The sequence below is a fragment of the Octopus bimaculoides genome, chromosome 4, assembly GCF_001194135.2.
Source record: "Octopus bimaculoides isolate UCB-OBI-ISO-001 chromosome 4, ASM119413v2, whole genome shotgun sequence".
Lineage (NCBI taxonomy): Eukaryota > Metazoa > Mollusca > Cephalopoda > Octopoda > Octopodidae > Octopus > Octopus bimaculoides.
In genome coordinates, this window is record NC_068984.1 from 98,845,836 (window position 1) to 98,861,347 (window position 15,512).

Genomic DNA, 15,512 nt, shown 5'->3' on the forward strand with positions numbered 1-15,512 from the left:
TATATATATATATATATATGGTTTCGGTGCGAATGGCTTTATTATACGGTGCCGTATTTTACAATCCTGTAAATAATAATAATGGTATTTTTATATAAGCTTAAAGCTTATGCTCTTCACCATGCAATGACTAACGGAAATAGTGTAATAACGGAGCACATAAGCCCTAATACCCTAACCCTGACCCTAAAACCGTAACACTAACACCCTAGTGAAAATCGTGGTATATTTATAAAACATTGACGAACATGAGTTATATTTTACTGAATGATTGTGTACTTGCACGTGTATGCGTTTGTGAGAGCGAGAGAGGAAGAGGTAGAGAGAGGGGGAGAAAGGAATAGAGGTAGTTAAAAGTTTTCTTATGATGAATTCTCTTCACTGCCTATTACTTCCTTAGAAATCTACGGATGCACATACGCACATAATAGAGACAAATGAAACAGATATGGACGACTTGCTCCGAAACACCACCGAGTGGGAAACACTTCTCAAAAATAACCTGCAGTTGTTTCCTTCAAAATTCCTACATGCTCGAAATGTACATACATCAAGGTATATTTGTAGAAAATTTCACGAAAAAATATTCATTTTCCTGGAAGTTAAGAGGAATTTAAGTGGAATTGTCCCCCACCTCCCTCCTAAAATACTTTCACCAAAAATTTTTGTATATTCGGAATCTACATAGTAAATAATATATGCATAGAAAATTTCATTTACAAATATTCATTTTTCTGAAAGTTATGACCTTCCAAAGTCAGGGGGTACAACTCTGTAGTTATGCCACATTGACGAACATGAGTTATATTTTTGTGAATGACTGTGTTTACTTGCACGTGTATGCGTTTGAGAGAGCGAGAGAGGAAGAGGGGGAGAAAGGAATAGAGAATGGGAGCAATGTGTATGTTGTCACAGATCACGTATGTGTGGTTGTGTGTGTTTTTACATATCAATGTTATGAAAAGTAGGTAAAGAATACTGAGAGGAAAGTTTAATCTATGACTTTGTATGTATCACTTTCTCTCTCTCTCTCTCTCTCTCTCTCTCTCCCTCTTTTACTCTTACTCTCTATATTATATGTTGAGCGCGTGTGTAAAAACACTGTTCAAGGTAGAAGGGAAGAAATATAAAAGTTGCTAGAAACAACAGCCAAATCTTTAAATCACAAAATAAACGGAATTTAAAAAATCTAATTATTGCACTGGAAAGTTCACATCGAGAAAATTCCATTGATGTAAAAATGTTTATGGAAAAGTGGAAAATGTGGATTTCTATAGATGCAACACACACACACACACACACACACACTCACAAACTCAGCTATACTATAGTTATAGATATACAAAATATTTATTTTTATAAATATAATTATAAAAATAGTTTTAGAGCCATTTGGCATCTTCTAGCATGTCACATTACTTGGTAGTTGCCCTTATTATAATTTTATAATTGTATTTATAAAAATAAATACTATGTATTTATTTTTATTTAAATTGGTTTTCACATGCTAGCTACTTGATATATATAAGTTTCTTCTTTTACTTGTTTCACTCATTAGACAGAGAGATTGCCTTGAAGAATTGTATATAGGATGTCAGATAGCAAAATCAAAGGAGCATCTGGTTAAACTATATTGTGCAGTTTAATTACATTACTTTGTGTTTTGAGTTCAAATTCCTCATAGGTTTACTTCACCTTTCACTTTGGAAATAAAAAAAATATCTGCTTTTGACTCTTGAGCTGACATGATAATTTGATGCCCATCTGACCATTTTGTTCTACCCAAATGTTCCTCATTTTTCACCTTACCAGCTGTACAAAATACACATTGGGTAGTGTAGTCCAATGTAGTCTATGCCTGTTATTCCAAAAGGAAAATGATGCTATGGTTACACTGGACAGAACAGGAGCTAAACAACACTCTCAGATATTCAAAACAACAAAAGCAATATCTGATCATAATATATGTGTATGTTTTTATTCAGTTTTATTTCAGGATTTCTTGCTAATAGAGAAAGAGTCGGTTTCTAAACTTATACCCAAGGTTCCTTTGTTGCAATTTATTGCATGTGTGTGTGCATATGTGCAATATTTGAAGTCGGGGCATGTGCAGGTTCATATGTTTTGTTTTATGTACGTTTTCTCATGCATAAAGTTACATATCTAGACAAAATTATATATACTTAAATGTTAAACTTCTGGTAAGTTTTATAAATTTTTACAGTTCCAGTGATGGCTTGGATCTGTAGTCTTCAAATCAGTTTTCTCCTTCTTAGTTTTGAGAAGCTTAATTTCTCAAGATTGGTATTTAGGTAGTGTGTTACATATTCTACGGTTTCAATAATTACGGGTACCAACCTGAACTTGTAAATCTGGGTAGAGTAACTGTAGATTTCTCCATAGTTCAGCGTAGGTATTTTCTTTTTCAATGATCTTTAGCTTTATGTTAACATCTGCTGGGCAGCTGATGCATGTATGCATGTATGGATGGTTGGATGGATGGGTGGGTGGATGCATGTCTGTATTTCATTGTTTTGACAAGCATCTTATTATTATTTTCTATGATTTTGTTTTAATTCGCAGCAAATTTACCCCTGAGTAAAGAAAAGGGTAGAACCACCCCACCAAATGTTTCTTCACCCAACCCCAGTGTTATTAAAACTAAGCTGCAGCTTGTAGATTTGGCTGGAAGTGAATGTGTTGGTGAGTAGTACAATGTATTTTTGAAATCATCATCATCATCAGTATCATTGTTATTGTTGTAAAGAATAAAATGTTTTGAATGGTACAACAATGCACTGTAATATAAAAAATGGACTATATATTTGTTGTAATTTAGTTATCTATAGTCCGATGACATTTCGGAATACAATTCTTTCTTCAGATCTTCTTAGATGGAGTCTCTGCTATAAACTGCTTACTAACGGCTTTTCTTTGCTTTTTTTCCCCCGGAAGTGACATTGTAGTGGTCTCACGAAGCTTCTTCCGGAATTCCCCATGAGAAGTGTGTGAGGTCGGCTATGCTTCAATCTCGTGTGTGTTGGTACATCTGTAGCGCTGCTTCTAAGTTATGTGTTATACGTGCAGCTTCTCTTTTTTTTTTTTGTTATAAACAATACATGAGCATGTTATTAAGAATGAACCTACACACGTCCAGATGTAGCTAAATAATATATTGATTACCAATCTCCAGCCTGTTGTTAATTTGGGATCCTAGTCTGTGTATGAGTAAAGCTTCCTTAATTCTTAAATTACCCAAATTTCTTTCATTCGCCTCAATTGTGACTGTTATGCTCTTGTCCGTGTTCCGGCATCTGTCTAGATGTTTTCTGAAGGAGGAGGCTCTCGTGTTCAGATGTTCTTTGATGTGGATGTGTAACGGTCTTGTTCTACCCACATAAAACTTGTTGCATTTGTTACGTTGTATTCTATACACAAAATTTACCCGTTGGCATAAATCTGTGTCACGGATGGGACAATTTATTAATATGCATTGATTGTTGTCCCTTATTCCTTTCCTTGAGAGGTGTTCTCTCAGAGAGGGGCCGGAGTGGGCTAGTTGTATGTCTAGCCCTTCTCTTCTTATGGCTGTTCGGATGGCTGTAGTTATCCTCTCGCTAAAATGTTATTATACTTCCAATTGGAAGGCTAGAACATCGGTGGAAGCTTGACAGGTATATCAAAACTACTGTTTTCATTGATATTATTGTTTAAAAGGGAACATAAGACAATAATCCTTTCCCCCAGAAAAAAAAAACTAAATAATACTTGGGCACAAGGTCCAAATATAAGTATTTGCAAATGTTATTTGTGAAATATTTACACATTCGCAAGCGAAAAATGGCGTGGAGGGACGTTACTTTCTAATGCAAGACAAACCAGTTTGTGACAGCAGGAAATGCCATGAAAATGTAAATTTCACTGACACAAGTAACAATTACGGGGATAAAACTGATAATGAATCTAAACGAACCACAGGCTCTATGGATAGCAATAAAATTAACCACAAAGACCAAAGAAGTATTACGACAGAGAAAAATGACACAATGGAGTACACACACTCATTCGATAGTCGTATAGACAACACAAATGTAACTACCAACTCCCCAAACGGAAATAATGTGGAAAATACCATGATAACTGATATCTACACAGAAAATAGCAACTCCAACAACACGGAGCAGAGAAGCTTAACAGAAAACAATAACCGAATGAATAACAACAAAAACAACGATAATACAACCAATAACAACGTCAACTCTAGCAACAGAGGGGAGGGGTGTATTTGGGAGTAACAACAATAGCAGTAGCAACATGAACGATTCCATCACCACCCTCAACAGCGATAGCAGAACAAGTACTTCAGCAGCAGCAACTGCGAAATGCCAACAAAAGTACTATGAGATGTTAGCCCTGGCCCACAAACTCATAAAAAGAGATAAAAACCTGGGTGAACCTTGCAATCTCAACTGAAGTGGAGGCAGAAATTGAGAAGAGGACAGTAAAGTATAGGTGCATCATGGTGCTGTCTTGGAGAGCAGAACTATTCCACCTTCAGGAGGAGACGGCACTGAGATCAGTCTGAGAGGATGTCGAATTCAGCCAAAGAGCCCCAAGTTTTGGTACCATTTCAGTCCTTAAAACTGACCAGCTTATAATGTACCCATCTTACATAGGAAGAGAACAATAAAAGTTTGAATCCCTGGAATAACACCAAGTATCAACAAACAAAACAAACATGCAGAAAAAGATAAACATACAAACACGAATTCACTTCCACACAGAGAGGAGGAGGTTGCAACAGACATTGGTTCTAACACATTGAAAAGTGATGATGAGGAGGAACAGTGTAAATAAAAAAAAAACGAAAAGAAATCACAAGGGCAAGACATCTTGCCCTGCACCAAAACAAGATAACAAAGAAACTACACACACACTCACAACAAACGCAGGCACTCAGACAATCAATAACTAAAGCACCACAAGCACCAAAAACCACTGCAGACAGAAAAAAATCCCAAAAGTAAACTCACACCACAAACGCAACAAGAACAGCAAAACACAACGACATAAGCAGCTAACTTTGCGTTAGTAAGAAGAGCCGACAAAAAACTGATGGTCCTCTTATCATGAAGGGAAGACACTGAAACAGGTGTGGTGGGGTGGGAAATCTTCTTTGATTAGCACGTGCAGCAGGCTAAAGGACTTAATGATGGTGAGGATGGATTTGAACACTCTCCAAACAATTAAGGATGCCTTTCCAGACGATGTGGGGTTCCCTCGAGTAAATACCAATGCAAAGTTTCTGCAAGTGTTCCCAAAGGAGCCCAACGAAGAAATGGAGGCGGGACCACCCAATTTCCAATAGCACCAGGAGGGTAAGTAACACTCCTTGTCTTTCTTTCCTTCTTTTTAGGCCAATATGGCAGTACTAAGATTTGGTTGCATAAATGTAAGTGGCCCGGGGTCATCCTTGAAGCAAGGTCACTCGCTCAATGACTTTAAGTGGCTGAATATGGATATAATAGCCATCAGTGAGAACATGATTCCGGACACGTGCACCTTAGCACCCATTTTTGACGATTTTTGGATCTTTGCATCTCTTGGCCGACCAGGAATGGGGTGGGGTGGCAGTATTGCTCAGAAAAGGCCTAGATCTCGAGACACAGTTGGTCTTCCTGGACCTGGAAGGTATGTCAGTGGTCCTGGACATGAATGATAATGAAGGCAGTGTTTTTAGACTGGTCACTGTGTATGCTCCTCCTGGATTGGGGCAGTTAGTTTTTTCAGATGTTTGGAGGTTTTTCTAGGGATGTCTCACTGTGATAGTGTCAGACACCTTGGAAATCGAGATGGTTGGCACTACCCTAAGGGAATATGGAGCAGTGATTAACCAGAAGTCAGTGGGCTTGCAGCTCATCACCTGGAGAGGCTGATCCTTGCCGACCAACAGCATTGTGGAGTGCTGGACAGAAGGACCAGTTAAGTTGCTTGAAGCCTGGTTTGGTCCAGACCTCCAAGTAGACAAGAACTGGGGTGAGGTGACAGACAAGGTAGCCAGTCTCATCCAGAAATGGGCCAAGAGGAAGCTGCCCCTGAAAGGTCTGGCAGAGGTGGCAAATGCGTACATCACATCCATCATGTACTACCGCCTGACTCATCCTTGCCCTGCTTCATGACTGAATGGGCTGGCGCGCTTGCTCTTCTGCTTCTTATGAAAAGGATAGGTACCATTTGTCAGATGGTCCATTTGCTGTCAGCACCCATTGTGTAGAGAACTGGGCATGCCATGGCTGATGATGTGCAGACATGCACTGAGACTGCGACATCTCCAGCAATAACTTAATGGTGAGCAGGTGTGATTGCCATTTGTTGGACTTGCCTTTCTGCAACTCGTCTCCTTAATGGGGCAACAGTCCTTGATCAAGCATAGACCAAGGAAGGTTGCTTGACATCTAGAGTGTCTTCAAGTACTCACAGCTCTTGGCCAGTCAGGCAATGCAGTCAGTAGAAGTTCTACCTTGAAGTTTTATTGGGGATTAGCGGAGGGCAAGAGTGACAACATTTTTGGAGAGGTTCGGGCATCGGGAGTGATCAACTGGCTGGTCTCTTCCGGTAGACTTTTGGGCTGGGGCCTATGGATAACTTCCAGAAATCCCTGGTCTAGCAGAGCTATTGGGGTCTCTTCTGGTTCATGATAAGCCCTATAGGCATAGGTGTGCAGTCAGACAGGCTTGTCTGAGATGCACACGGAGTGATGAAACCATTCTGCATGCTCTCGTACAGTGTCCGACTTGTGGAGCTTCGTCAAACGGTTATTGTCATGTGTAAGACAGATCCAGCTATCGTCCAAGTACATCATGAAGATTGCCCCACCTCCTTCCTTTGACCAGGAAGGACAGGCAGTTTTTGTCTGTCTGGTGGCTATAGCGAAAGAGGTTGTGTTGTGGACGCGATTGAAAGGGTTGAAGATGGGTACCTTCCTCTTTGGCCAAGGCCTCATTGACTTTTTCAGCTTCCACCTGAAAAGGGAAGTGAGGCAGGAGAGGGAGGCGCTGTCACCCAGTAAGTTTGTTGAAAGGTGGGTGAATGTGGCAAGAATGGCTCGTGTGAGACTCTAAGTATCTGCCTGTAAGCTGGATGGAATGCAGAGGAGAAGGGTGCCTTTGGTGTTAGGGGGTCCAAAGTGTGTGAGGTTTCTTTGGTCACCTCTTGGTGGAACTCTCTGCTATTGGGGAAGTACATTGTTGTTTTAATATCCTTGTAATTGTTTTTTGTGTTTTTTTTTTACTGTTTATACATTTACCCCCACTGTCCATCATCTGTGTAATGTCCTTTGTTTTGTGTTTGGACCTGGTAGTCTATAAAGAAAGTATTATTATTATTATTATTATTGAGTGAGAGAATAGAGCATGCCATCAAAGTGACCTTGGGGTACAAATATACAAAGCACAAAATACCCAACATGACTACTTGTCTGATAAGGGAACACCAAGCACATGCATCACAGCCATATGTGTGCAACATGATAACCACATATTAAGATTAACACACTCAGAAAAATGCTTAGCAGCATTTCAGCCATTTTTACGTCCTGAGTGCAAATTCCACCATGGTCAAAATTACCTTTTATCCTTTTAGGGGTTGATAAAATAAGTACCAGTTGAACACTGGGGTTGATATAATCAATTTATGCCCTCCCCAAAATTGCTGGCCTTGTGCCAAAATTTGAAAGCATTATGTTACAAATCATTATTATTAAAGAAGTTATTAAAAATGATTATGAAAAATAATGATAATAATTGACGTTAAATGTTGTGGACAGGCAAAATCAGTAGAGCTTCATATATAATGCATTATGGTATTTAGTTACATCCCTTTACATTCTGAGTCCATCTGTCCATTAAATATGATTCTCTTAATTCCCCTGAGTCAGGCATCATTATTAAATGGATGATTCAATTTGTAGAACATCGGGTTGAATACCTAACATTATTTAGTTTCATATCTTGATGTTTTGAGTTCAAATCACACTAGTTAAACTATCAGAAAAACAACACGGTTTATATAAGTTGAAAAGAGGGAATGATAAGCAAAAGACTCATGAACCTGTTCCATCAGTTTAAAAACTGTAATTACTATTATTACTATTAAAGTTAGTGGACCAAACAATCAGTAAACCAGTGAACAAAACTGCTTTGTGGTGTTTAGTTAAATCCCTTTACATTCTGAGTTCAAATCCTGTAAGTAGTCTTGTTGCATTTTTCTCTTTTTTTCTTTCTTTCATTCATCTTCATGTTTATATCTGCTATCAAATCTTGTTGCATTTATATGTTTTCTTTGTAACATTCCTACATTTACTCCCAGATATAAGTTTTCAATATCTTTACAAAAGAAATTTCATATCATTCCATTTCTGCCATTTTTGAAACAAAAATCAAAGACACATTTCTTACATGCCACAATGATTTTCAATTCAATTCTTTAGTCAATGTAATTCTTCAGTATCATACCTTACCATCTTTCTGAACAAAAGTATTGCAGCCTCTACCATTATTGCTATGACAATTATGAAGACGCTATTGTCAATTTTGATCATACAAAATTATCTAAGCTTCCTTGTGAAAGAATTTCCGATCATGCTGTGTGTTAAGTTTTCATGAGACAGGATCTTTATCATCTGTGTTTCTTATGACCAATGGAAGTTTTTGTCATTGATCTTAAAATGCAGTAACTGGACAGATAAATGAGTATATCAGAATGTGTGTGTGTGTGTGCATGTGTGTGTAAGATGTAAAACATACACACACACTCTCTCACACACATGCACATTGATCTTTCATCTTCCCCTCTCCCTCCCCACACTGGACCACCAAATTATCTCTTCTAATGCACTATGCTTACCTCTGTTTCTCACTTTCCCCTGCAGCCTACCTTATCACTTGTCATTTCACTCTTGTCTTCCCCATGTCAGCTGCATCATCATTACCATCTTGTTGCTGCTTTTTCTCTCTCTCTATCTATCTATTTGTCTGTCTGTCTGTCTGTCTGTCTGTCTGTCTGTCTGTCTGTCTGTCTGTCTGTCTGTCCGTCCGTCCGATCATCCATCCATCCATCTCTCTCTCTCTCTCTCACTCCTTCATACTCTCTTCTTTTAAACCTCTATCTATTGTCTTCTACATCTACTCCTACCCAATCTTTACAGATGTTGCCTACTTCTCCCCAATTTCTCTTATCTCTAGCCCATCTCCCATACAATCTTGCAAAATCCCCACCAACTCACACTCCTAGTTTTTCTGTCCCCACTCACTTCAACTCAACTCATACCTTGAAGTCCCACCTGGACACCTCATCACCCATATTTTTTCCTTTGCAGTTCTTCAATGTGAGTTGCCATGAAAAGAAAAATAGGAGTAATGAGGTGTCCAGGTAGCAATGGGAGCTCCTCTACAATAAACATATGCTTCCACCCACCTGCTTCTCACACATCTTAATTCTCATCTACTAGCATATAGCTTCCCATCCTTGGGTTTCATAGTCATGTGGGCTACTTGATGACTTCCCTAGCATTGGTGACCCAACAAAAGCACCCCTTGTAAGTAGTGGCTGTTGGGAAGGACATACAGGCATAGAAATCATATCAAAGCAGACATTAGAGCACAATGCAGCACTTGGACACAAATATTTAAAAAATAATGCTGGTGGCCTAAGCAAAGCACCTAGTACACTCTGTAAAGAGCATGCAGGCATAGTGACTATATATATACTAATAATAATAATAAAAAATGGAGATAATTGTTCCAATTATTATTGATTACATTATATATATATATATATATATATATATATATATACCCACATCATCATCATGAGTTTAACGTCCACTTTTCTATGCTCACATGGGTCAGACAGAGTTTTATTAAAGTTAGTATTTTACGTCTGGATGCCCTTCCTGTTGCCAACCCTCACTTGTCTCCAGGCAAGGTAGTATTTTCCATGGACAATTAGAGATGATGGATAACACTTGAATGGTGGTGCTACACACTGGAACTGAACCCAAAGTCATGTGACTGGAAGCATACAACTTACCACACAGCATGGTTTCTATGTCTGGATGCCCCTTCCTAATGTCAACCTCTGCACATAATGTACTAGATGCTTTTTATGTGGCACTAGTTCCAGTATCAATTCTGCTATGGCAGATAGGTCTTCTTGAGTACATCAATGCACTAGATATCTCAGTCCTTAGTCATCCCCTTTGTAGGTTTGAGAACACTAAAGGTCTTTAGTCTTGCTTCCAGCCATATAGACTGTCACAAAACAGAGACAATAGGGCATGATACTGACTTGCTAGATCTTGTCAAACCATCCAACACATACTAGCATGGAAAGTAGATGTAAAATAATGATAATGATATGCATACATACATAACATGTGTGTGTGTATATATATATATATATATATATATATATATATGCGAGTAAAAATAAATACAAAAAAAGGTGGATTTTTTTGTATGATTGTGTATAGAGGAATATATTATTTTGCTTAAAAGAGTTCCAACACTGTCTGTTTTTTATGTTTTATTTATATTCCTGCAGAACTAATGTGGGGTATAGAATATGGAATATACAATATATAATATAATATACAATATATAATATAAAATAAAATAAAAATGGATGGCACCATGAATTAAAGTATTGAATGTAGATGAAATATTGAGTGTTCAATATAAAGGATCAAATATATAAATATATAAATATAAATATATATATATATATGTATATGTATGTATACATTTATGTGTGTGTGTATATATATATATATTAATCATTTTTATTTCAAGATTTCTTGCCAATAGAGAAAGAATTAGTTTCTAACCTAGATCCAAAGCTCCTTCATTGGAATTTCAATATCAACAGGGTATTTTTGTATGTATATGTACAGATTTGTATGTTTTCTCTTGCATGTCTAAACATGCTCATATATATTTAAATGCTAAACTTCTGGAAAGTTTAACAGATTTTTACATTTCCAGTGATGGACTGGATTTGGAGTCATTGAATTAGCTTTCTCCTTTCTGGTTTTGAGAAGCCTAATTTCTCAAGGTTGGTATTATCCCAGGGCCCCAATAATTACAGGTATAAACGTAAACTTGTAATCTGGATAGAGTAACCATAGATTTATCAATAGTTCAGCATATGTATTTTCTTTTTCTCCTGATCTTCAACTCTATGTTAACATGCACTGGGGAGCTGATTTCTACAACTGTACAGAGTTTCTCTTCTCTATCCCAAATTACTATGTCAGGTTTATTATGCTTACAATTTATTGAGGCTTTCACTGGGATATTCCACAAGTACTCCTTTTTTATTATGAGTGGATATGACTTCTACCATACTGTAAGTTCTTATTTCTTTGTCCTCAGGGTTATCCTTCTGATGGATCACATTATACAATGTCCTAGCTACAATATCATATCTCATCGGTACATAATACTGTGATGGCATTTTCGGACAAATGTATGTATGTGTGTGTGCATGCAGATTTATATGTTTTATGTATGTATTCTCATGCATATAGTTACATATCTAGACATGCTCATATATATTTAAATAATAAACTTCTGGAAAGTGTTACAGATTTTTACTGTTCTAGTGATGGATTGGATCTGTATTCTTCAAATTAGCTTTCTCCTTTCTGGTTTTGAGAAGCTTAATTTCTCAAGATTGGTATTTAGGCAGTGTGTTACATATTCCAGGGCCCCAGTAATTACAGGTATAAACCTGAACTTGTAATCTGGATAGAGTAACTGCAGATTTCTCAATAGCTTAGCATAGGTGTCCTCTTTTTCACTGATCTTCAGCTTTATGTTAACATCTGCTGGGCAGCTAATTTCCACAACTGTGCACAGTTTCTCTTCTCTATCCCAAATCATTATATCAGATCTGCTGTGCTGACATTTTATTGAGGTCTTCACTGGTATATTCCACCACTATTCCTTTTCATTATGAATGGCTATGGTTTCTTCCATATTATGGGTTTTTATTTCTTTGTCCTCAGGATTAACCTTCCAACGGATTTCATTATAGAGTGTCCTAGCTACGTCATCTCTTGTCAGTAGATAATACCATTATGACATTTTCGGACAACTGCTTATGATGTGGGTGATATCTTCAGTGTGAACTCCACAAAGTCTGCATCGGTTGTCACATTTTATGGCTTTTCCCGCATCTCTATCCCTTTTGTGCATCAGGTACTTGGTTGATATTTCCTGCTCCTGGATTGCAAATGCATACCCTTCAAAGTTGGGGGTAGTAATCTGGGTAATCGTCCTTGATAAACTGCTTTGATGATCGATGTTACTATCATCATGGAGATTTCTACAAACATATCCATGCATAGTCTTCTGCTCATATAGGCTCATCCTTTCATCTGATGATACGTTGCGGTAGAGTCGTGCAACTTCTTTGGGCATGTATTTTAGGTTATCAGACACAGAGTGTTGCTCAAAGAGCTGCCTTCCAAGTCTTATGATGTTATCAGCCTCATATATGCAAACTTGGTCAAGGGATGCTTTATGGTTAAAAGATGTTGCTGAAGAGATATGATGTAACATTTAAAGGCATTTTGGATCGATGTTAAGCCTTTGCCGCTTTGTTTACATTTTAGGTAGGGGCAGTCTATGTCACTGTTTATGTGGAAATTATATGTGCTTGTTAGTATTTTTCGGGTTTTCACATCAATGGCTCAGATTTCATCAAGCGTCCAATCAAGCAGCTCAAATATTGGTATGAATACTGACACTGCAAACACATAGTGGGCCATTGTTTTATTGAATGCAGAGAGTTCTGAGGTCCAAGTTTTGGCGAAGTAAGTGGTAATCAGAAGAGAGAAAGAGAGAGACAGACAGACAGAGTGAGGCTGAAAGAGAGAAAGACAGAGTGAGGCAGAGAGAGAGAGGGGGTGCCAAAGTTAGGGTGGTCAGAACATGGAGAAAAATAATTAACAGACTACTTCTACTTCTCTCAATATCTTCATCACGCAACCTCTCCAGCTTCCTGAACTAATCTCATCTCTTCTTACCCTTCCTTGCTTCAACACTCCCCACACGTCCCTCGAGCTACCTACTTCCTTCCTCTTCACCCATTGTACCTTTAAATTTCCCTGCATAGTGATTTGAAATGTTAGATTTTTATCTCTCTACCTGAAGATGGAGGCCAGATGTACCCACTGTTTATTTGATTCTATTACTGGTTGCATATTTTTGTGGACTACATCTGAACATTACGAAGTAACTCTGAGCCCCCAGGAACAGCTGTTAAACTTGTAACACCATACCTTCTCTCCTTTAATTTTCTGTGTCTTTGTACTCTGTGTAAGATTGCTCTGTTAATATATGAATATCTATATATTTATACTTTAATATTCGTCTGAAAATTTTCAGTCTTTGCTTTCTCTCTTTTTACATGTATACATATATTTTGTATATCTAACCCAAGCAGTTTTATTCATCTGTCTGCATCATTATCTTTCTGTATATATGCATGTGCGCACGCGCACGCGCACGCGCACACACACACACACACACACACACACACACACACACACACACACACACACACACACACACACACACACACACACACACACACACACACACACACACACACTTATACTCACAAGAACACATAGAAATTATTTGAGACTGGATTTGGCTAAATGTCTTTGAGATCAGCAGTTAAATGGCATTTAATGCCCCTGAGAGATTAAATCATTCCACAAAAATAATAACTAGCTTTGAAATCTTGAAGACGAGGATGAGAACTTAGACTAAATTTTCTCTCTTCAGTTGTAAAATTCAGTTGACATGGAATTATATATTTGAATATTCCAATACCAACATTTTGTATGACTTAGGAACATATATTGGTGAAATATTGATAATTCTTGAAATAGGTTTATGTCAGATAAACCTTTATATACTCATAAGCTTCCTCTTACACTTGGGACAAGAACAGGACATATTCCAATAATGAATTTATATATCATGTATATATATATGTGTGCATGTTTGATATAAACTCAAGTTTATATTATATCACACACACACACACACACACACACATTATAAATACACATATGTGCATACTCACTGAGAGTAATATATAAATAGGTCCCACAAGAGAAGATGTATACATTTATTCATAGATGGATGGAGACGTGTATATGCATATGTATGCATATCCATCCATCATCTATCTATAAATGCATATATACTCAAATACGTACAGACACATGCGCACACACACACACACACACACACACACACACACAAAAACACATTATTCCTATGAATGTATATAATCATCTATGTGAACATATACACAATGTTATGCATGTATACATAGGCACAGGCATGACTGTTTGGTAAGAAGCTTGCTTCCCAGCCACATGGTTCTGGGTTCAGTCCCACAATGTGAGACCTTGTGTAAGTGTCTTTTACTATAGCCTTGGGCTAACCAAGAAACTGAAAGAAGCCCATCATGTGTGTGTGTGTGTGCCAATGTTTGCTCTCCAGCAGTACTTGACAACCAGTGTTGGTTTTATTTACATTCACATAACTTAGTGGTTTGGCAAAAGAAACTGATGGAATAAGTAACAGGCTTAAAAAAGAAGGTACTGGTGTCAATTCAGTCTAATGTTTGAAACAAGTAAAGGATAAAAAATATACTGTGAGCATGCATGCTTATCTTTCTTCTAACCCATCCCCACACTCCAACAACCACATGACATCTCTTGTCCATCTCTTGTCTACTGTATCATCATTCTTGTTCTGCTGCTCTGCATTGTCAGTCATCTCTTACCTCCCTTAACTCATATATCATTTGGTCATCCACCATCACATCTGCCCTTCAACCTGATCCAGTCTTTTTAGTGTTAGCCCACGTCCCCTCCCCTCATCCATTTCTCATCTCTTACCTCAAACTCACTTGCAACTACCACCCTGCTACACTCCTAGCTCCTCTATCTCACTCAAGTTCACTCATCTTAAGGGTTCACTCTGCTACACCATTACTGCTATTTTTATCTCTATCCAGCTCTATCTGATCACTCCCAATCCTTCTACTAAAACGTGAGTTGTCATGTAGTTTCTCAACAGTGAGAATACTGTTCTACACAGGCCCCTTCTCTTATAATTTTACCCGTTGTCTCCTAACTCAAAGCTAACCCCTTGATATTCATAATCCTACAAGCTGCATGATGACCTCACTTGTGCTAGTGACATAAAAAATAGCACACAGTATATACTGTAAAGTGGTGGGTATTCGGAAAGATATCTAGTCATAGAAATCATGTCAAAGTACACACTATAGCATGATGCATTCTTTGGATACACTGGATCCTGTCAAACCCACTAACACATGCCAGTATGGAACATGAGCACTAAATGATGATGATGATGATGATCTCTCTCTCTCTCTCTTTCTCTCTCTCTCTCTCTCTC

General features: G+C 37.8%; 1 protein-coding gene across 2 annotated transcripts in view; it reads left to right on the forward strand.

Annotated features, from left to right (window-relative positions):
* Window positions 1-15,512, forward strand: part of LOC106871796 (kinesin-like protein KIF25) — a 505,449-nt gene that overhangs the window by 404,277 nt on the left and 85,660 nt on the right. For both annotated transcript variants that reach the window (XM_052967307.1, XM_052967306.1), the window contains exon 12: window positions 2,584-2,703. In XM_052967307.1, the coding sequence (XP_052823267.1) occupies window positions 2,584-2,703 (120 nt within the window). The remainder of the gene's footprint in view (window positions 1-2,583; window positions 2,704-15,512) is intronic.